This window comes from Anoplopoma fimbria, chromosome 19 (genome assembly GCF_027596085.1).
Source record: "Anoplopoma fimbria isolate UVic2021 breed Golden Eagle Sablefish chromosome 19, Afim_UVic_2022, whole genome shotgun sequence".
NCBI classification, from domain to species: Eukaryota; Metazoa; Chordata; class Actinopteri; order Perciformes; family Anoplopomatidae; genus Anoplopoma; species Anoplopoma fimbria.
Window position 1 is genome coordinate 24,591,791 of NC_072467.1, and position 23,398 is coordinate 24,615,188.

The window sequence follows — 23,398 nt, forward strand, 5'->3', positions numbered from 1 at the left end:
GGGGAGATGTAATAATCTCCAAGCCGTCTGCTGTTTGATTACAGCACTTCATAAATTGGCAACTGCAGCGGCCATTAGCAGAGGGTTGTGTTAGGTACGAACGTGTGTGTGTGTGTGTGTGTGTGTGTGTGTGTGTGTGTGTGTGTGTGTGTGTGTGTGTGTGTGTGTGTGTGTGTGTGTGTGTGTGTGTGTGTGTGTGTGAGCAAAGATGCTACAGTAAGTATGATGTTGCTGATTAAGAGCATGTGTTTTCAGCAAAACTAAGCAAAAGAACTGACCTGGAAACTGACTGGAGCAGCCTCACACATTAACACCTTATCTGTACCTCTACTAAGCAAAAAAAAAAAAAACTTAGCTGTTATTCCCTACAGCTGGACAGACCTGCTCTTCCTCCTGGCTGAACGACTGGATGGAGACTCATAAAGAGGCAGCTGTTGTGGCTTTAAGGAGGCTACTTTGTGGCAGAATCCCCATCGGGCCTCATGCTGAAGGGCTCCAGGCGCTCGCTCTCGGGCAGCATGTTGTTGAGGCGCTCCATCAGCGGCACCGTCTGGTCGATGCCCATCTGGATGCGCCTCAGGATCATGGACATCTCGTTGACCTTCTGGATCTGCTCGGCGTACTTGGCGTAGCGTTTCTGGCGCTCCTGCATGATGCTGAACAAGGTTTCCACTGACAAGTCCATCTGGAAGGAGAGAGTCGAGAGAGAGAAAGAGAGATAAGACTTAAAACAACTTGTCAAATTCTACATCAGCAACACCCTAATGTGTGAATGTGATTAATGTGATACAAAAACGCACGGTGCAAGCATCTCTCACTAATGAGATTCAAATCCAAGTTTACAGAATAAGAGGTGTTAATTGGTGAAATCCTGACGATGCCAAGAGTCTAATAAATGTGTAGTTTCACATTTTCTGAGTCATTTTTATTGCTTAGTACTTGATTAATGACTTAAAAAGATGAATTGATGATTAAAATGTATGTAAATGTTCTCCCCCTCCCTATTTAAATACTATTTTTATTTGGGGGATGTGTAGGAGAATCGAAGTCAGATATACAGTACCAGTCAAAAGTTTGGACACACTCAATGTTTTTTCTTTATTTTTATTTTTTTCTACATTGTAGATTAATATTGAAGACATCCAAACTATGAAGGAACACATATGGAATTATGTGGTAAACAAACAAATGCTCAACAAACCAGAATATGTTTTATATTTTAGATTCTTCAAAGTAGTTGAATGAGAAGGTGTGTCCAAACTTTTGACTGGTACTGTACATGTTTCATATATTTCACTCTTGTGGTATAAAATAACTTTGAAAATCAATAAAATATGTTAACAAAACTGGATGTTGATTTTCTGATGGTCACTTTATCATTTCTGCACAACTTGAATTGATATAAAAGATATAAACACACTGAGATCAATGCAGCGTTTCACTTTCTTTCAAGCTTTCTGTCTAACAGACCCTCATCAGAGCACACAGGATGTGTTTAACCGAAAAGCTCAAGATGAAGTGAAACACTGAATAGATCCTCGGTTTGGACTCACTGATGCTTCCAGCTCCTTGGCAAAGATAAAGCCAGATAGATCAGTGTTCATCCTGCATTATGCACAACTTAAAGTAAAATATTTCCTGAAAGATAGCTATGGAATTAAACAAAAGATGCTTATGTTAGTGGATTTTATGTTTCTTAACCATTCTGGCATTAACCCTCTTCATTCAACAGCAAAACACTATAGTTAAAATGGTTATTTTGGGATTAAGGAATTAAATATCTCATGCTGGACTTCTGCAGCCTTACCTCTTTGATCCTCTTGACCAGGGCGTTCTGGTCGAAGGCCACGGCCTCGGCACACTGGTGCAGATGGTCCTGGTAGCGGACGCAGAGCTGCAGAACCTGAGCAGCATCCAGCCTTTCCAGACAAACACTGCTGGGTGACGTCTGGCCACTCAGCACTCCTGTGGAGAGCAGAATGCAAAGGACTTATACAGACATGTTGGAACACTTGACAACTGCGTGACACTATGTAATTATTGTAATTAACTCAGCAAAGGATGTGACAGAGTCTTGGTATTTCAGGAGTGTGTGCCCACACAGGCTCATTATACACCTTCTAACACAGTGCCAATGGGTTGCAGCAACGATTAGCTTTAAAAATGGACTGGTGGGAACTTGTTGAAAATTACACGAAACCCTCAAATGATGGAAGTCAGAAAGAAGATCTGCACAATCTACTGATAGCTTCCAACATAAGTACATGAATAGAGCAACATTTCATTATTAAAATGATCTTTGCCAGACATCAACACTATTCGAAACATTGTGAACTTTTATTTAATTTGTTGGAAGCTATCAGTGTAACTTTTGCTTTCAGTTTGTTTTAAGATTTTGGCACCTGCAAAAGTAATTTATATTTATGCGCTCTGCAACTGAAAAGCTGAAATGGGCGAACGACATGTTGGGTAAAGCGCTTCGAGTGGGCGAAAGACAAGAAAGGTGCTATACAAGCACAAATCCATTTGACATTTACCGTTACTTATTGTGTCTCCTGCATCAAATGAGTTTTATTAATATGCATTTCTACATATATTCCCCAAAAGTCACAGAACATCTGTCAGAGAATACGTGATATCTGCTGTGGGTGAGCAGGTGTCGATTCAAGTGTGCAACCTAATGAACTAATCGATCTGAAAGATGACACAATAATTAATATCAGCAGCTGGAAGACTTAAAAAAGTTACCTTTTAAAAGTGGCTGAAAGGTGGGTATCTCCTGGAGCTTGATGACATCTGGGTCGTTGTGGATATTTCGCATCGACTGGGTCCCCTGAGCCACGACGACGATGTCATCCATCTTTGCCTTCTGCTTTGCCGGGGACGGCACCACTGCAATGACAACATACATGTTAATACCGACAGGCAGCGGTTCCTTCACATCACCTCATCTTGTTGCAATCAGGTCAATAGCTGGTGAATAAGAGAATTATTTAAGTACGATTTTCAAGATTTAGAGGAAATATTTGCTTTGTCATTTTGGACATTTGGGAAATAAGTATTCACATCCTTTCTTGGTGTAAAAAAAAAAGTAATGTCACAATGTAAAAATACACCATAACAAGAACTTTATCCATTATTTGACTAAAGTAAAGTACATACAGTACCAGTCAAACGTTTGGACACACCTTCTCATTCAATGGTTTTTCTTTATTTTTATTTTTTTCTACATTGTAGATTAATATTGAAGACATCCAAACTATGAAGGAACACATATGGAATTATGTGGTAAACAAACAAATGCTCAACAAACCAGAATATGTTTTATATTTTAGATTCTTCAAAGTAGTTGAATGAGAAGGTGTTCGTTATAGTATTGTGATTTTTTTAATATTATATACAGTACCAGTCAAAAGTTTGGACACACCTTCTCATTCATACTTTGAATAATCTAAAATATAAAACATATTCTGCTTTGTTGAGCATTTGTTTGTTTACCACATAATTCCATATGTGTTCCTTCATAGTTTGGATGTCTTCAATATTAATCTACAATGTAGAAAAAAAATTAAATAAAAAAAACCATTGAATGAGAAGGTGTGTCCAAACTTTTGACTGGTACTGTATATATATATATATATATATACACTTTAGTAAAGTATAACAACTTTCTTTTATAAGATAAGAGAGATACATTTACAGCAGCATAGGGTATAGTGCAAACAAGAGACATAGGTAAAAAAACAAGATCAAAAATAAGTATTATAAATAGCAAATAAGCAATAAATTCAGTAAAGAATCCACAATAACTGAAATATTATATATACAGACAGAATAACTATTATAACTTTATTGCACAGTGTATTTGTATTGCACAGGTTTTTAGTGTCATGTGTCATGTGGTCTACTGGGAGCAGAGCTGGTTGTGCAACCTTTTATTCAAGTAAATATTTATTCAAGTAAAAGTAGAACAGAAAAATACAATAAATATATATACATATTTATATTGGACTTTTCTATTCTACTTTTACTTGTATGCATATAAATAAAGTTTATTTATATGCATACTTAAAGTAACAGCAAATCATGCAAAGGTATCAAAAGTGAAAGTACTCTTTAGGCCGAATGGCTTAAATCTGAGTCAGTTTTATGCAAGAAAGTCACTGTTATGGGTAATTATCAAGTAAGTAAGTATTAGTTTGTTGCACTTATTGTATTGGTATTAGTTTGTTTTTAGCACTTATTGTATTGTTCTCTATGTATTAGTTTGTTTCTGTATTTTGCTCTGGTTTATGCTTTAAGATGCTTGTTTAAGAAAGGAGATGCACTTATTGACTTCTGGTGACTAGTAGTTCTCTATGTTGAATACACTTATTGTAATAATGTAATGTAAATACTGAAGTAAGAAATACAAACAATCACTTTGAGATGTAGTATAATGCATAAAATGGGAATACTCAAATAAAAGTATGTTTCTTCAGTATGTGTATTTATTGTCTGTGTAGTTGTATAGTATGTGTATTTATTGTCTGTGTAGTTGTATAGTATGTGTATTTATTGTCTGTGTAGTTGTATAGTATGTGTATTTATTGTCTGTGTAGTTGTATAGTATGTGTATTTATTGTCTGTGTCTGTGTAGTTGAGCTGCTGCAACACTTGAATTTCCCCCATGGGGATCAATAAAGGAATATAATAATAATTTAGCCACAATAGCCAGCACACACACACACACACTGAAGCACACATTCCCAGCCATGCCACAGAGGCCGTCTCACCTGAGGAGCTGTAGTCAGAGTGTTTGTGCTCAGCCTCCACACTCTGCTCGGCCCCCATGCTGCTGCTAGCTGCTGGTAGCTTTGTCAGTCAGTGTTTCCTCCCAGACAGCAGAGAGAAGCCTCCAGGATGTCACAGCACCACCAGGTCTGCATATACTCCTCCTCCACCTCCTCCACCACCGACCTGCAGACACACAGAGACCCACAAGGAGCCAGACAGAGCCAGACACAGGGCCTCTGGAGGGGTTGGTGCTGACAGAAGAGAAGACAGGTCAGGACGAGGAATCACTTCCGTAAATATTGATCACGTGGTTTTCCTCCTGCACGTTTTTCATGACGTAATACTGCCCCCTACTGCTGGTGATGTGAATATATGAATGGGTATGTGTGTGTGTGTGTGTGTGTGTGTGTGTGTGTGTGTGTGTGTGTGTGTGTGTGTGTGTGTGTGTGTACAGTTTATGTACATTTAGTAGTTTATTTAAGAGATGGATTGTTGTTATTGTTTTAAATAACTTTTTATTTATAAGTGTTTTTGTTTTTTTAAGTGCAGTAAAAGTACTGCATTAATTATATTACTTCAGCAAAGTGTACTGCAAGTAAAAGTACTCCATGCTAATCCCCTTGTTGTTATTGTTTTAAATAACTTTTTATTTATAAGTGTTTTTGTTTTTTTAAGTGTTTTGTATCCAGTAAGTACACATGTATCCCTTTTGTTCAACTACAAATTAAAAAACTAAACAGTACAATATAAAAGTACTACATTCCACGTAAAAGTACTGCATTAATCATTTCTAACTTTTTATTTATAAGTGTTTTTTTTTTTAAGTGTTTTGTATCCAGTAAGTACACATGTATCATTTTTGTTTTTCTGTGTTCTTATGAAAAGTAAATAACAAAAAAATTCCACAATATAAAGTACTCCATTCCACGTAAAAGTACTGCATTAATTATATTACTTCAGCAAAGTGTACTGCAAGTAAAAGTACTCCATGTTCAACAAATTAAACAACTAAACAGTACAATATAAAAGTACTACTTTCCACGTAAAAGTGCTGCATTAAACATTTAATCCTCCCCTTGTTGTTATTGTTTTAAATACATTTTTATTTATAAGTGTTTTTGTTTTTTTAAGTGTTTTGTATCCAGTAAGTACATATGTATCATTTTTGTTTTTCTGTGTTCTTATGAAAAGTAAATAACAAACAAATACCACAATATATAAGTACTCCATTCCACGTAAAAAAGTACTGCATTAATTATATTACTTCAGTGTACTGCAAGTAAAAGTACTCCATGCTAAAAAAAAATTGAAAAACTGAAAAACAAAACCCCAGAATACTTAACCCATGAATAATGAGTATGACTATGAAACAATTATCAAAATAGTTGCCTATTAAATACGCAAGCAAGATTTTGAATCTTGTATCAGAGTATTTTAAAATTGTGTAATCGTAATGAAATAAATTCATATTTATTCAACCCCTGCTGATCCAATTCAGACTTCCACATAATAATACAAAACAACAAATATGCAAATCATCTTTAAATCTGTAGATTTAATGATCAGGACAAAAGCCCTTAAAAGCAGAACTGGAATAAAAACACTTCCAAGTAAAATTAACAAGTATAAAAACAAGTCATATACCAACATGTATCACTGTGGAATTAACATAGACATAAACAACATTTTAGAAACATGAATGCATTTTTTTTTAACACTTGTATTTAGAATCCAACCATTTAAATGTAGTAATCTGTAGGAGTAAAACTGCTGTATTTAACTGCTGTCTTGTTATTGATAACAGGATTATATTGACAACACTTGAAAGAAGATATAAACACAAAACAGGCTCATAAACTTACAAAAATCTTCTCAGTAAAACAGCCTGAAATTGAACATAATAATCAATTTAATAATAAAATAACTACTTTTTCCGAGAACACTGAGAACCACTGACATGGTCAAAGAACGACAGTGAAACAGACGTACATACAACGAGGCTTCATGCAGGTGTCTTCTCTGTGTCCGCCTGTCTCCCGTTGTCCTCGTCAACCAGAGGGTAGGGTCGCAGGTCAAGGGTCAGGATGCGGCTGAACATGCATTCTTCAAACTGTGAGGAAGAGAATATCAAAGTCACTGTATTGTAACAACATATAGAAATGAATGAGTGCTTCTTCTTGTTGTTTTAAGAGTTTGTTACATCTGAGTAGACTCCCAGCAAAGCGTCAGACTTGGAGAAAAACTCCTCCTTCAGGGAGATGACGATGATCTGCATGTTCTCCCTGGACTCCTCTCTGATGAAGCTGGTCACCTGGATACAAACAAAATACACACACAACGTATGCAGGGATGTTATTTGTTAAAATAAGATAAAAGTGCATAGATGAACTCACTCAAAGCCTTTAAGAAACCTAAATAATTATGTGATGTAATGTGGGATATATAACATTAATCTATTCAACTGACATTAAACTAAACACACATTTACTTGTGGGCAAAGTAAAGTTGATAGAAAAAGTCTTTGGTTTTCTGTTTGTCATTTCAGTCACAAAGTTGCTAGAAAATCCAAAGAGTGCTAACTGCTCTGACTCACAAGTAAAACTGTGCCCAAAGTAGACAATGCAGTGTTTCATATCAATGTGTGGATATGATTTATTTATTTTCTTTATTGGGCAAAAATTTAAAAATCCTAAATAACCTTTCAGCATATTGTGATTTAAGTGTTCTGAGAGAAAACTACATTTCTGCACATCCTCTTGGCTCTATGTTCAGACTTTAGCCAATCACAGGTCATTTCATAAAGAGGGCTGTCTATTGGCTGTTCTACAAATACAGATGCACGTCCTTTCGGTGAAAGTTGGATTTGAAAGCTAAAGTATCAGCAACATATTTCTCTCTATCTCTGAATCACTTCACTGATAGAGTAGCTTAATAGAGCCTCAAATCACAGCATGTCATCCTTTACAAGCCAACAAGTTTGCAATGAAAATAGTACGGTCATTCTATTAAAATTGCAAGATCAGAATCCGATTGAGATCTTGAATGAACGACTAGTACTTGTACAAGTTACTGTATGAAGCGCTTGCATATGCCCATACTCGTCTGGTGGGAGGGGCTTAGGACAGACAGGTGAGAGTTGCAGGAGGAGGCCTGTATTTTCCCCTGTTTCAAATCAGGGTGATTACTTAAAATGTTCTGTATTGTCCGTCAAACGGTCGAAATTCAAAGATATTCAGTCAAATAGACAAAGCAAATCCTCACATTGGAGAGCACGGAATCAAAGCTTACTGGCATTTCTTATTGATAAATTACTGAAATAGTAAATTGCTTATCTGATTAGTTGTTTTATCACTACTGTAGATATTCATTGTAAACACTGGACGCAGCTGGAATCGTACCTTTCCAATGTTCGTGTTGTCCAGCGCTGCATCCACCTCGTCCAAGATGAAGAAGGGAGCAGGACGGAAGCTGAGGGACAAAAAAACAAATGTGTCAAACAGTGAACCAGTGATGTGGGTCAAATGTTAGAGCCACACCGCTGGGATTAGAAAAGATGGAACATTTTCTTTAAAATAGGTGATAAAGTATTTAATTAACAAATGTTTTTTAGTACAAAAGAGAATAGGACAGAATCAGCAGCAGAGAGATGTTAAGTGTCTCTCTAGAAGAGAGTTCTTTGCATAAAGTTAATGGTGTGAAAGATGAGAGGATCAACAGGCGCTCCAAATAACATATATTTTACTTTAATAGTCCATTCATCAGTTTAAAAGCTCTTGGTCATTATAAGTTAAGTACCCCAAGTCTACTGGGGGAGCTTCTGAAAGACGTTTTGTGTCAACAGATGCTGTATTTCCTGTTTGTTGGCGTTTGTTTTTATAGCTGTGGGGAGTAATTATCCAGCTGTCCGGCTAACACAGATTTTGTGAAATGATTTGGGGAAATATGATGTTGGTAAATCAATCTCTCATTACAGATTTATTATTCTGTTTATTCTACTTGTAATATTGGTGCTTTTATGTCCAGTTTCTGTATCTTGAATTTGATGTTCACTCTCTGTTTTTACAATAACCACAATTTTCCAGTTCCCCATATTTTAAATGACTGTTAATTCAATTTATCTATTTAGCCTTATAAATCAAATCACATATATGCGTCAGAGGGCTTTGAAATCGGTCCAGCAAACGCCATCCTGTCCTTGGACCCTCGGAATCGGAAAAGAAAAACCTTCAACAGTGAAAGAAATGACATAATCTTATGTTTTGTATTAAATATTGTTGCCTAGTCTGCTTGGTGTTACTGTTACCTGTGGATGGCAAACACCAGGGCGAGGGCAGCGATGGCCTTCTCTCCACCGGACAGGTTGTCCATGGACATGAAGCGTTTCCCCGGCGCCACGCAGTTGTAGTTGATGCCGCCGAGATACGGCTCGTCTGGATTCTCTGCACTCAGGATGGCCTGGAGCACAAAAAGCAGGATGTTGTCATTTAACAACAGGTCAGGTTAGTGTAGATGTGTAAATACACCTACTTTTAATACTTTAAAATAGAGTAAATCACATTTAAAGAGCACATAAATCCTACTGGTTGGTTATGAGTAAGTATATCAAAGTAAAGCTTACGTTAAGAGTACTTTTTTACAAACATGAATGTTGGAGAGGCAAGAAAAAACAACTCAAAAGCAGATAAACACATTAAAAACAAAGAAACTTGAGAGTGTGTTTCTGTGGTTGGTGGTTTTGTTGCTTCACCTGGGCGCTGTTGTTCCTGCATATTCTTTTGTAGATCTGATCGATTACGATACAAACGTGTTCGAAGCACCGGCAAAAGAGGTTCAACCGTTTGGCTTTGACTCGCTCGAACTCCTGACTGCATTTTCTGGCCTCTCTGGTGCTGGCGTCAAACGCTGAGCGAGGGACAGGAAACAAACGGTGACTCAGCACATCCGGATACTTTAATTATCGTATTACAACTGTAGCGCTGACTACTGAGAAAGAAGTAAACCCCCTAGTCTTACACATTCATTAATATCAATAGTTTAAATTTGAATTGAAAAAACTTGATAGATGCATTGAAGAACAAAATTACCGTCCGTGACTCCCTGTAGTTTGTCCTTCACCTCCCTCATCTTAGCCAGAGCTTTGAGGTTCGGGGTGGTGGTGCGATGCAGCACTCCCTCTACGGAGGAGACGGACTCCTTCAGCCTCTCCATGAAGGCCTCCACCTCCTCCTCTGTCTGCAGTCTCTGCACGCACACACACACACATATTCAACGCATGTTATAGATGCATTTATGGCCATGGGAATAAACAGCATTGGGAGAAAATGAGGCTTGATGTCTCGCCCTGAGTTCTGGCTCCAGGCCGGAGAAGTCGATGACGAGTTGTGCCTCTCTCTCATAGATGTTCATGGTGGTTGAAGTGCTTTCAGAGTCTGTGTCCAGCTGCACAGAAGAGAGGGAACAGCCATCAAGTAACACTGACATCAAAAGTTGCTTTATTACTTTTGCAAAAACCAGCTGGGTTTCTCAGACTTTATTACTATAATGTGAGGGGGAAGCTACAGCTTATTTTATTACATTTCTTTATTATATTTCAATTTGAACTTAAATTAATATCCAGTACTTTTTCAAAACTGTGCGGGTGTTATTGAAAAGACACAGAGACCACTTCACTCTCTCCGTCTTACCCGCACTTCACTGATTTCATCCAGGCTCCCCGACAGCAGAATGATGGGCAGACTCTGGATCTTGCAGGCCAGCAGCATGTTGTGTCGGGCCAAGCGTTTCTGCTCCAAGGCCGTCTCAGCGCACATCACCTCCCGCTGAAGCTTCACCAGCTCTCTGAGAGAAAGATTGGGAAAGAAGAAACCGAAAGCCAAAGTAGATTGGAATTTTATCTGGACCCGAAAAATTGATTATGAATTGGCCGAATATCTCTGTACTGTCAGAAATATAAAGCAGAGACAGATCCCGACCGAGTTCAGGCTCAGTGACAACAACTCATTCACACAGTGTTTGTTGAAATGTCCCTGTCATACTGTATATATATTAATATATAACAATCAATGATGTTGTGTTAATTATGTGGTAATATTCTTATTATTATTATTGTGTACCTTTTTATGTTGATGCTTTGGCAACATAGTTTTTTGAAACTTTCATGCCAATAAAACAGACTTGAATTGACAGACAGGAGTTAAGCGCCAACATTTGTCTTCCTGTAGGATTTTATAATTTAGGTCATCTGGAAATTTCTTAAACTTGACTAATTGCCTCCTGGTTCTCTGCCTCCGCCAACAAGTCAAGTTGCAGTTTAAATCCATGTCTGTCCAAAAATGTCATTCCTAATTGTCATAATTAGCATATGAAATCTTGAGTTATGACCGAAAAACGCCTTTTTTGATGTTCCAAGGACCTTGACCTTTGACCAGCAAAATCCAATAATTGAATCCTTTAATTTTATGCCACATCTTTTTTCTAAACATCTCGTCTCTGCAGCTGCAAATATAGTTTCCAAGAAAAGAGCCAGAACCTTTGGTCTTGTTGCCATTCTTACATTACGACAAATGTCGAACGAATGTTTGATTTCAATATTTAAATTGGACTTTAAACTTGACACCATTTTAGACTCCAAACATTTTGCACCTTGTTTATGCAGAACTTACTTTTTTACTTTGCAAAGCTGTTGAATAGAAACTTGGAACTGAACTACTTACTAAAATAATAAGCCTACGTTTTTATTTATTTTTACTATGTATACATACATTGACATACAGTTTTGTCAAAATATAGAGATTAATGGATAGAAAATGGGTTCGTTAGTGGCAGCCCTACAGCACAGTGTGTAGCATAAGTGTTACTTGTTGATCTCTTTGAGGCTCTGGGTTTTCTGGTCCTGCTCAGCTTTGGCAGCGGCCACCTGGCTCTTCTTAGACAGCAGCTGGTTGTTCAGCTCCAGCAGCTTTTTCTGACCCTCCTCCACCGCCGACAGCAGCTTCTCCTCATCCTAGCGGAGTAGAGGATGAACACATCAGGCTGAAAAGGTCTGCTGAAATATAACCAGCCACTGAAATATCCCTAAACACGAGACTTCTTAAATCTCATTTGGAGGAAACGGATAATCCAGGAGGATTCATTTAACCATTCTGGACACATTTTACCCGTTTTACAGTTTGACGGTGAGAACACAGAATGAAGGCCTGAGTCGACTGACCTCCCTCTGCTCGGCCATCATTCTCTCCTCCTTGTCGATGGTTTCCTCCATTTTGAGGAGCTTTTTTTTCTGCTGCTCCAGTTGACCTTGTTCGTACTCCAGCCGTGCGTTCAAGCGAGTGGTCTGACTCTCAAACTCCAGCCTGAGAAGAGAGAAATATTAAAGGTAAAACTCAACATCCTTATAAAAACCAATCAATGTAAGACGAGCACCAATCATGTAACCACACACAACTAGTGTATTTTGAACCTGAAGTAGAATATTGAGGTTGACCTGAATGCTTCAAAGCTTTTACCGTTGCCATGGTTATCGACGTCCAAATCCTTATTCAAATGCATTGTTTTTCTTTTCTTTAATATAGGCTATGCATTAATCCACAAATCCCTTATATCCCATGAATATAAGAAATGATAAGAAGTAGTAATCTTGCATTATTCATTATGCATTGAAATGAATTATTATTGATTTATTCTCAGACAGATGTTTGTTGCGTGTAAAGGAGTAAATAAAGAGTAGGACGTTCTCCTTGTATCCATCTTTTCCTGTGTTTGTGTGTGTAAGCATGCATTCTGTGTGTGATTTACAGTTCGGTGATGAAGATACGGCTGTGTGGTTTTATCGTACCGCTTCCTGTCGACCTCAGTCTGCTGCTTCAGGTGCTCCTTTTCATACTCTCTGATGTTGTCCACACCGATCTCAGCACAGAAGTCAGAAAACACCATGTCCTCAATCTAAATGCACAATATCACAAATCACAAATTAGCTTCCGGAGGCTTTGCAATCTGTACAGCTTTTTCAACTTTTAACAGGGGGAAAAAGTGGAAGAAACATCTGGAGGAGCAATTGAGGAGGGCTCCCTCTTCCTGGAAAAAGAGATAGTAAAATTACAGTATGAGCATTCATATGTGACAAAATTATACACCAGTCATTAGACAATGCCCAATAGCTTTAGTAAATGTCAGTGAAATACTGTGAAAAAACAGTAAAAACAAAACAAAGCCACCTTATGATTTTAGGTACTGAGAATGATGAAGACCATACGATACAACCATGAGGCATTTAACTGAAGCTGTTGATGACACTGCGCTGTACAGCCGTACCTGGTAGATCTGGTCTCTGATCTTCCCCATCTTTGCCTCCTTCGCCTCCACACTCTCCAGCTGCATCTGGATCTGAGAGTCCAGGTTTGCTAATTCGCTCTCCATCCGAGAAATCTCCTGAAAACAACCAGCAGGAGATTTACCGTCGATTCTCCTCTGCTTCCTGTGTCACCATCACATAATAGATCCTTGTACAATCACATATGCATTGGGATTAGAAGAGTGATCGAGAAACACCAGGGGCTCTTATTTACGAGCCATGCCAAAGAACACTGTCATAATCATGATAACATTTGAGTAAAATCAAAGTTCTGTTGCCCTTACCGCTTGGCATTTAGGGATGTTTTTCTTCTGAATGTTTTCCAGCTCAGTTTTGGAGTATTTGAATCGGGTCTGAATGCCCTGAGCCTGAGCAGAGATCTGTTTCAGGTCTGAGTCCTTCCGCCTGAGCTTCATCAAATCCTGTCAGACAGAGTGAAAGTTAAATGTGAATAAATGATGCTCTCTTGAATAGTCATTTCAGCCCATTTGTGTGTCTCGTTCTTGACAAAGTAATTCAGCAATTAATGCAAAGTATGACAGCACATAATGTATAGCAACAACGCAAAGTCATGTGTCACAGCCCAGGAAATTAACTAAATCAATTAACATATTATAATTTTGAACTTTTAAGGCACTAAGTTTACATGGTATGATTTTCCAAAATATGTGACATCTGTAGTGCATGCCGTATAACCACAAATATTCTGGGTTCGATTCAAGCATTGGGATATTTGCAGCATATCAACCTCTCCCTCCTCCTCCTCTGTCCTATAATAAGTGATATTTGGTGTGTTGACTCACGCGCATCTCTGCCGTCAGCTGGTCCTTGCGTGCCTTCAGCCGCATCATGTCCTTCTCGTCCCAGCATCGAGCTTTGGTCCTCAGGTAGCTGGAGCCTCCAGAGATCACGCCGGCCTTTGTAAACAGCGTCCCGTCCAGAGCGACCGTCTACAGAAAAACACAGCTGATCACAAGTCTGCTGGCAGTTTAGTCAAACATTTCAGGCAGTAAGCATGTTTGGATTTGGAAGATTTATAACGTTGCCTCTTTTAGGTTGTACTTTTTTGCATTTTTACCTCCATGGTTTGTTAAGGGGCCAAGCTTACCTTGATGCGCGTCTGTCCGTCAAAGGCCACGCTCCGTGCTTCTTTGATGGTCTCACACACCAGAGCGTTGCCGCAGACAAACTGCACCACCTTCCTCAGCTGGGCGGCACCCACGGCCTCTCTAACCTGTACAACATCGACCACCATCTTGGCACCGGGCACCTCCCTCAGCCGCTCATTCAGAGGACTCACCTGGGGGAAACACCGTGGTGATGGTTATCACATATGCATGTTTATGTGCTACTATGATTAGCAGAGAAAGGATTCTGCATACTGAAGAACACAGAAAACGTCGCCTTCTTTACCATCTTGCATTTTTAACCATCCCCAAAATAATGTCTTACATCCAAGTAGTCGATGGGCAGGAAGGTCTCGCGTTCGGCTCCCTCCTCCTTGACGAAACAGATACAGTCCCGGGCAACTTTCTCTGAGGACACCACGATGGCGTTCATGAAGCGGCCAAACACCTTGATGACAGCCAGCTGGTACTTCTTATGGATCGGGCTGCACAAGTCAGACAGACGACCGAACTGGGACAGAAATGATCGGTAAAGGGATAATAAAAAAAGGAATGGGTTCAGAATAATTTGCATTGATAAAGTGAAAGGCTAATTATATATATCTCTCTCTCTACAGAAGCAGCCAGACGTTATGAGAAAAAAGAAGAAGCCCACAGTAGATATGAAGACAGACGAGGGACTTGAAATGATTAAGTTCTAAATGACGAATGACCACGTACTTAAGCGGTTTATAGCTACTGTATACTGTAACGATGCTTGAAGGAATAAAGACTTTGATTTAAAGGGATTATATGTATGGATTCATTATCATCTTCCAGGAAACTGAATTGGGCATGAGGGGGTGTTTGACATCAAGGAGTTGACTGATGTCAGCGCTTTCCAAGGGGCTTGATCTTGAAATGAATTTCATTAGATAGCCTTGTTTGGTTTAATGTTTCAGGGTTTTTCCAAACCAAATATTTTCTTTAACACGTCTTCAGTCTCCTGCCTCTCACCACGGATCCCTTCTCTCTTATCCCGTCTGTCTCTTACCACTGTTTCAGGGTAGAGTCTGCGGAGCCTCTCTAGCAGCTCGTTGCGCCGCTGCTGGCATCTGCTCTCCTGGCTGTCCAGATGTGCGTTCCCCAGCTCCTCCATCACCTGGCCCAGCTCCTGGTTCAGCTCCTCGCTGCGCTGGCGGCCTCGCTGCAGCTCCGCACTGAGGCTCTCCTCCCGCTGACGGCACTCCTCAAGGGACGACCTGAAGCATGCAGTGATTCTATAAAGTATGCTCGGTTTTCTGCTGCGATGTTACATCCTGATTTCAGGAAGTAAAGGATTTGTCTATGGAGTTAAATCAACACCTTCCTGTCATGGACAGACAGACAGTTTATTGTATGTGGTACTAGGTGTGCACAGGACGTACTTGCAGGACTTGGTGTACTCCTCTATCTTCTCTGCTCTGCGTATCAAATCTTCCAGCTGAGTCTGGTTGTTCCTGATGCTAGCCTACAACCGATGACGTTCAAAGAGAAATTAAAGCGGCTGTAATTATTTTCTATTTTGATTCCATCTCACTTCTCTTGTGCTTTTAAGGCCTCATCAGGTACCTGAGTTTAGCTAAAACCACTCTGTGCACAACCTGCTCGGCACAAAACGTTTGACAGATTAAGTTAGTGACCAGCTGGTGAACATAGTGGAGCTTTTAGTAGCAAAAAGAAACAGATATTTCCCTCAGGAGACAAAAAGAAGAGCTAAAAGAGAGTGAATATTGCTGCTCAATCCATGGTCATTAACTGGAAAGAGGTGTAGGTCAAATGAGCCTCTGACAGTACCTCCACTTCCTTCTTACGCCGCTGGTCGAAAGCCATCTTCTCGTTGTCCGCTCTCACCTCCCAGTGCAGTTTCTCGGCCTGCTGGTTGAGGACAGCGCCCTGCTTTCGGGCCAGCTCCTTCAGCTCTTTGTATCGCTCCAGCTGTAGCAGGAAATAAAGGATAAAGATACTTGACATTTAGTAGTCTATAAAAATACCAGTGAAATGCTAGGACTCTTGAACGAAACAAATCAATAATTCCATGCACTCCTTCATTTGCCGTTTGCAACCTGTTTTGGGGAAATGTATTATTAACCCCTAATGATATGCCTGAAGTTTCACATTTTTACATTGTATCATTATCAGGGACATTTTCTATCATCCCCAGGTCGATTTGACGCCGATTTACTTGAGTCTTGACCCTCTGTATCTATGGTACCTGTAGAAAAACGTGTATAGTCATGTTTTCAAATTTTGGCATTGACTTGGTACAGAGAGATTCCTTACAGAAATACATGAAAAAATACATTAAGGTTGTTGTGTTTTTGTGCATTGTGATTTCACGGTATCTGCAGTTCTGTATTGTGGTTATTTATTGCTATTAACATGAAAAAATTAGGATAAAAAACTTTTTTATTTTCAAGATTTTATTCAAATAAATAAATTAAAACAAACAAAAAAATGTCTAATATATATAATTATAATATACATATAATATAAACAAAAGTGTGGACTTAAAAAGTGACCTATCAGTGCAGCTCTGCCAAGGAGTTGAATGATGTTATCCAAACTCAGTGTGTGTAAGTCGCCACGGTAATGTAGACAGTGTATGCGAGTAACACATTGAAGATTTGCACCTACAGTCCACTGGGTTTATTTTTATGTTGAGAATATATGCTGCACAAAACACAAACTTTACAACCCCGATCTTTATCCTCCTATATTCAAGAACATGTTAACTGGAAAGGAGCTGCCGTTGTCTGACACGGACTCACCTGACTGTCATCCAGCTCGATGTCTCTTTCCATGGAGGCTCCCTTCTTCTTCTTCTGCTGCTTCTCATAGTTCCTCCAGGTCCTCTCCAGCTCAGAGATATCCTGCCGTCCCTCTGCGAGCTCCTGCTCTTTAATAGCAATCAGCTTCTGACTCTTCCTCAGGGCTTCACGAACCTCTTCGGCCTTCTTCATGTGATGGGAGGTGTTAACTTTGGCTTTGATGTACTGGGACCGGCACTGGGACAGGACATGATCCTGGGCGCTGAGTGACAGAGTAAGAGGGGATCTATGTTAATTATAGTAATTGGCACAGACCACCAAAGTATTAATAACATATGCAAAATCCACTGGAGCTGAACAGATGATAATCATTGGAGGCTTGTCGTAAAAACATCCCTACATGGAGAAACAAAACAGCTGGTGAGAGACAAATTAATTAAACCCATTAGCTATACTTTAGGGCATTTTCTGATGTACTGGTTAATACGTTTTTCCCACAGTTATAATTTTCAGATCCACACACACATACCGGATCTCCTTCTCTATGTGCTGCTGCTCTCTGGTGAGACGTCCATGTTCCTTCTTGTAGGTTTTGGCCGTCTGCTCTTCCTTCACCAGGGTCTTGTTCTTAGCAGCTGCAGCCAGCTGTTTCTCCTTCAGGTTGTCACTGAGAGCGTTGATGCCCTTCTCATTACAGTAGAGCTCAGCCAGGCTCAGCTGCAGGCGGTTTTGGTGAAGGTTGTCCACCAGCGCCTGGTACTTCTGGGCCTGGTAAAATGTGAGTTTGGGGGAAACCAGTCAATGGATTGAAAGGAAAGCTGAAGAGAAACTAAGGCCACTGAAATACAAAACACGTGTTTCCTGTGAGCACACATACATCAGTTATTTAGGGCAGCAAACCTATTTCTGCTGCTACATCAACAGAGAAAGCATGGGTTACATTCCAGAATGGAGAGAGCAAAGTTTATGAAAAATATCGAGAGGATTGCATGATTAACGGTTGCAGGTACGTGCATCTGCGCTTTTGGCCTCTACAAAAATAAGTGCCCTTTTTGAAAGACTTATATCTTAATTTCCTCTTCTAATTTAATATTTAAGTTTTGCATTTTTTTTTTCATTGCCTTCCAAAACTGAGAATCTGACAATCCACTTTACTGTCCCTTTTTGTGTGTAAAAGCAAGTCCAACACTATGAATGCCTTTGAGGAAAGATTGTCTAAAAATTGTATGCTGTTATCCCAAATGATTATCCCTCTATATGAGAACAGTTTTTTTTACACCACCTTAGTATTTCATAAACAGCTATTGACACTTTTGCCTTGATTCATGGTCGGACAAACTAGCTTCTAGTGAACTGAAAACAAGTTTTGATGTTCATGGATGCCCTTTTTGTTGTTTTCAGGGAGAAAGTTAAAGCCCCTCATTCTTAAAGCAGTAACAGCAGCATAAGTGACTGTTTTATAGTAGCACTGTGTCCTCCAGAATGGAACATTTATATCAGCCAGACTTTTCATTCTTTCCTTCACTGGTTATCAATGTAGCCAGCAGGTAAAATAACGTGTGGTGACCTTGGGGATTTGGGTTGAACGAGCCACTCTAGCTGGGTGTGTGACTTTTGTGACTTCACCTCTATTTTCTCCTGGGACACCTGCTTCCTCTCCACAGTAGCAGATTTCTTCTTGTTGAAGTGAAACTGTGTGTCCTCTTTGGCCTTCATAAGGGCCTTTTTCTTTAAGTCATACTCTGCAGCGTACTCCTTCGACTGACTGATGCACTCGAACATCTTGGTCCTCTCCTTCGGGTCCTTCAGAGCTATGGACTCCACCGCCCCCTGGTGAGAAGAATAACGAGTAACAGACTTGTTTGTAAGGTTTTATTACTACCAGCCGTTATGGTGACTCAACGCAAAGTTTGTCCCTACATTACTCTGCAACCGAAATGAGTGTTTGGGATTGCATGCGATTGACACGAACCTTCAGGTATAACAAGTTACATCATTTAACTTCAAATAGGGAGAATGCTGTGTTTGTTCTCCAAAATATAGAACTATATGTGATATGTATTGTGCTGTCCTGTATCCTGTCTCGTTATCTTTCAACCATGCATTTGTGTGTGTTTTGTATTACATATTTATACACAGGACTTTAAATTCATTCAGTCAGCAACAGAGTCCCCACAATGAATGAAAATTGTCTGGGAAGAGAAGCATGAATATATTGAGTACATATACATCTGCTCATCTTACAAGTTACATAATTTAACATCAAATAGGGAGAATTCTGTGTTTTTATTTCCAAAATATTGTACTATATATGATATGTATTGTGCTGTCCTGTCTTGTTATCTTTCAACCAAGTATTTGTGTGTTTTAGTGCCCATATTCAGTGTGGCTTTTGTATAATGTATGTATTCACAGCATTTTACATTCATTCATCTACAGAGTCCCCACAATGAATGCAAATTGTCTGTGTAGAATGATTATAATAAGTATATACATACATCTGCTCATCTTACAATCTACACAACAGCATGTTTATCTTTGTGTCTACATCAACAGTTTTTTACCTGGAACACCAGACAGTTTCGAGCTTTGGTCACAATGCCGATCTTCCCCAACTCCTCGATGTATTTGGCCAGAGTGACATGATCACCATTGATGCGATACTCAGAGGAGTCACCTTAAAAGACACAATGAAAGGCATTTATGACAGCATCACCATCAAAACTCTGCAAACAAAACTCCTCTTCTTGTTTATAATTAATAATAAAAATATAATATTCTCTCTTTTGCAGCTGTGCAAAATCTGTTTAATGCAAAGTAGAATTGAAAATATAGGAAATGTAATTGTGCAAACATTTTTAATATTATTATTATTATTATATTCCTTTATTGATCCCCATGGGGGAAATTCGGTGTTGCAGCAGCTCAACTACATAGAAACAGATAATAAATACACATATTATACAATAAAATAAAAAAAAATAAGAATAAGAATAAGAATAAATAATAATAATATAATAATGTACAGTATATCCACATGGGGGGAATAAATATAATATACTTATTATTATATTAATAAATAATTAAATTAAAGAAATTAAATAATTATTATATTAATAAATAATTAAATTAAATTAATTAAATTAATATATATTATTATATTATTAAATAATTAAATTAAATTAATATTCTTATTATTATATTAATAAATAATTAAATTAATATTCTTATTATTATATTAATAAATTAAATTAAAATTATTGTTATTATATTAATACATAATTAAATTAATAAAAATTATTATTATTTAATATATTAATAAATAATTAGATTAATATTCTTCTTATTATATTAACACCAAACACAGTGCATGAATTACTTCCTGTTATGTGGTGATATATATTAATTATATTAATGTATATATTATGTTATGTGATGATCACCTGAGATGCTCCTGCTGAACACCGTCTCGTGCTCCTCGTCATCGCAGTACCTGAGGGTCACGCGGACGGGCTCGTGCACGGGCCTCCCGATGTGAGCTCCGTGCACGAGGTCCCTGAGGTGCTTCACGCGCAGAGCGACCACGCGCTCCCCCATGGCGAAGCTCAGGGCGTCCATGACGTTGGACTTACCTGGTGGGGGGGGGGGGGTCAAATCAGGTCAGCGTATCCTAGCAACGGTTGCTAGGATACGCTGACGACGGGTTTTATACTTTAAACAAATAAATGTTTAAAGCTATAATAATGATCATCTCGTTTTTTAAATTATATTTAGTGATTTATATATATATATATATATATATATACATTATCATAAAAATATACATTTTCTTTTTTATTAATATAATAGTAAGAATATTAATCTAATTAATTTAATTATTTATTAATATAATAATATTAATTTAATTAAATTATGTATTAATATAATAATAAGAATATTAATTTAATTATTTATTAATATAATAATATTAATTTAATTAAATTATGTATTAATATAATAATATTAATTTAATTAAAGTTGTATTAATATAATAATTATTTAATAATTTAATTATTAATATAATAATATTAATTTAATATTAATATATATAAAATTATTTATTAATTAAATTATATTAATATTAATTAAATTATTTATTATTTATTAATTTATTAATAATATAATAATTTAATTTAATTATATTAATATAATAATATGAATAATTAATTTAATTATTTATTAATATAATAATATTAATTTAATTATTTATTAATATAATAATATGAAATAAATTTTAAAAATAATAATAATAAGTCCGTTTATTTATATATACCATTATCATAAAAATAGTAATGTTTAAAACGTTTAAGAATTTTTAGAAACGCTGAGGATACGCTAGCGTTCAAATCGGTCAGCGTATCCCAGCAACGGTTTCAGCCGTTGGCTCTCACGTTTAGCATTATAGCTAGCCAGCTAGCTAGCTAGCTCCGTTTGCTAAGCTAACACATTTAAGTAGCATTAATGTTAACACGAATAAATGTTTAAAAGCTATAATAATAATCCTCTAGTTTTTTTTTAATAACCCTTAAATTATATTTAGTGATTTATATATATATATAGCACATTATCATAAAAATAGTAATGTTTAAAACTTTTAAGAATGGGCTAACGGTAGCTAGCATGCTAGTAGCATCGGAGAAGCTAACGGCAGCTCGCTATAGAGCTAGCTTAAATAAGTTCCTTACCGGAGCCGTTTGTGCCGATTATACAGTTAAACCTCATGAAGGGGCCGATAACGGTTCTCCCTCGCCATGACTTAAAGTTTTCAATATCGATTTGTTTAAGAAACCCCATTTTACTGCAAATAAATCAATCAGCTAAACGAGAAATGTGATTTAATCATGAAGGGGCGGGAAGAACCTTTCCCTCCTAAAAACTACAAACATGGTTGTTTTTTGTAGTTCTATTTTTGCAGTTTGCAGAAATGTTGATTATTCAGGGACAAATAAATGCATCATAATACTGTATTTAATGTTTTAATAAAGTAATACCACAGTGGTTACAAGTCAAACATGTACTTAAGTAAAAGTACACAAGTATTACCATCAGAATACACTTTAAAATACTCTATTCTAATAATACTATATGCAGAAAGGCTCATTTTAGAATAATACACATGATAGTAATTAATTATATTTATTGATGCATTTTATTTTGCATTAATAATCTGGATCTGCATAATAATTAGTAAAGTTTTAGATTAAAAGTAGTGCAGAAAAACTACAATAGTTGTCTCTAAAACATAGTAAAGTTAAGTATAAATCACTAAGAATTCACTCAACTTAGTTTATGTGAAAACATTTAATATTTCAAGTACCAAAAGTAAAAATACTCTATACTAATAATACTATATGCAGAATGGCTCATTTCAGAACAATACACATGATAGTATTGAATTATATTTATTGATGCATTAATGTGTCTTTTAATGTCTTTTCCCTCCTTAAAAAACACAAAATATATCTCACTTTTGAATGGCTCATTTCAGAACAATACACATGATAGTATTGAATTATATTTATTGATGCATTAATGTGTCTTTTAATGTCTTTTCCCTCCTTAAAAAACACAAAATATATCTCACTTTTGCAGTTTTTTTATGCTACTTTTTACACCACTACAGTTAGAACTAATATTACTGATATTTTAGAGGAATTGCAGTTAATAATTCCTCTTTAAAGTTTATTTATTTATTGTGCCCACTACACATTAACTATCGCTTTTGTATCAGTTCATTATTATTTGTCATAATTACAGATGTGTTATTTTTACGATTGAATTTGAGATCGGGCTGCACAACTTATCAAATATTAATATTGGATCAAGATTTTGGCTTCGTACAATTTAATTAACATGATTGACTGATATATTGACAATATGTTGACGTGAAAGTTTATGTGAAAATTAAAACATTTAATATTTCATTCTAGTACTTTTTACTTTTGGTATTTAGAGTTTTTTCCGATGCTAACACATTTGTACTTATACATAAGTATGATTTTGAATGCAGGATCTTTCCTTCCAGCACAGTATTTCTAGGCTGTGATATTGCTACTTTTACTTAAGTAAAAGATCTGAGTACTCCTTCTGTAAAAGCTAATAATATTGTTAACTTTAATATTATTTAATGGAGTAATAAGTAAGAAATCCCCAAAAAGTGCCAGGTAATTACACCCAAATTTAAGCATCTAATTAAGTTTTTTAGTCGTTTATAAAGTCCCGTTTCAAGTAAATAAACTTTTTCACACACAGTTTGACTTTATGTGTAAAACAACTGAAAGCAGAAAGATGAAAAAACAAGTGCTGAAACACGGAAA

General features: G+C 37.2%; 2 protein-coding genes across 2 annotated transcripts; both read right to left on the bottom strand.

The window, feature by feature from the left end:
• Positions 1-206: 206 nt before the first annotated feature.
• Positions 207-4,938, bottom strand: borcs5 (BLOC-1 related complex subunit 5). Its single transcript, XM_054620689.1, has 4 exons — positions 4,776-4,938; positions 2,749-2,892; positions 1,808-1,965; positions 207-685 (listed from the first exon to the last, which is right to left on the bottom strand). Exons 1-4 carry the CDS (start codon positions 4,831-4,833, stop codon positions 452-454), a joined length of 594 nt encoding a protein of 197 aa, XP_054476664.1. The 5' UTR covers positions 4,834-4,938; the 3' UTR covers positions 207-451.
• A 1,734-nt stretch (positions 4,939-6,672) lies between these two features.
• smc1b (structural maintenance of chromosomes 1B) lies at positions 6,673-21,875 on the bottom strand. Its single transcript, XM_054620124.1, has 25 exons — positions 21,767-21,875; positions 20,486-20,674; positions 19,607-19,719; positions 18,669-18,872; positions 17,572-17,810; positions 17,043-17,304; positions 16,069-16,209; positions 15,660-15,742; positions 15,287-15,494; positions 14,579-14,764; positions 14,235-14,426; positions 13,930-14,076; positions 13,411-13,548; positions 13,087-13,203; positions 12,611-12,717; positions 11,987-12,128; positions 11,634-11,779; positions 10,461-10,614; positions 10,117-10,215; positions 9,861-10,017; positions 9,524-9,678; positions 9,080-9,231; positions 8,175-8,244; positions 6,977-7,087; positions 6,673-6,886 (listed from the first exon to the last, which is right to left on the bottom strand). Exons 1-25 carry the CDS (start codon positions 21,873-21,875, stop codon positions 6,779-6,781), a joined length of 3,729 nt encoding a protein of 1,242 aa, XP_054476099.1. The 3' UTR covers positions 6,673-6,778.
• Positions 21,876-23,398: the final 1,523 nt, after the last annotated feature.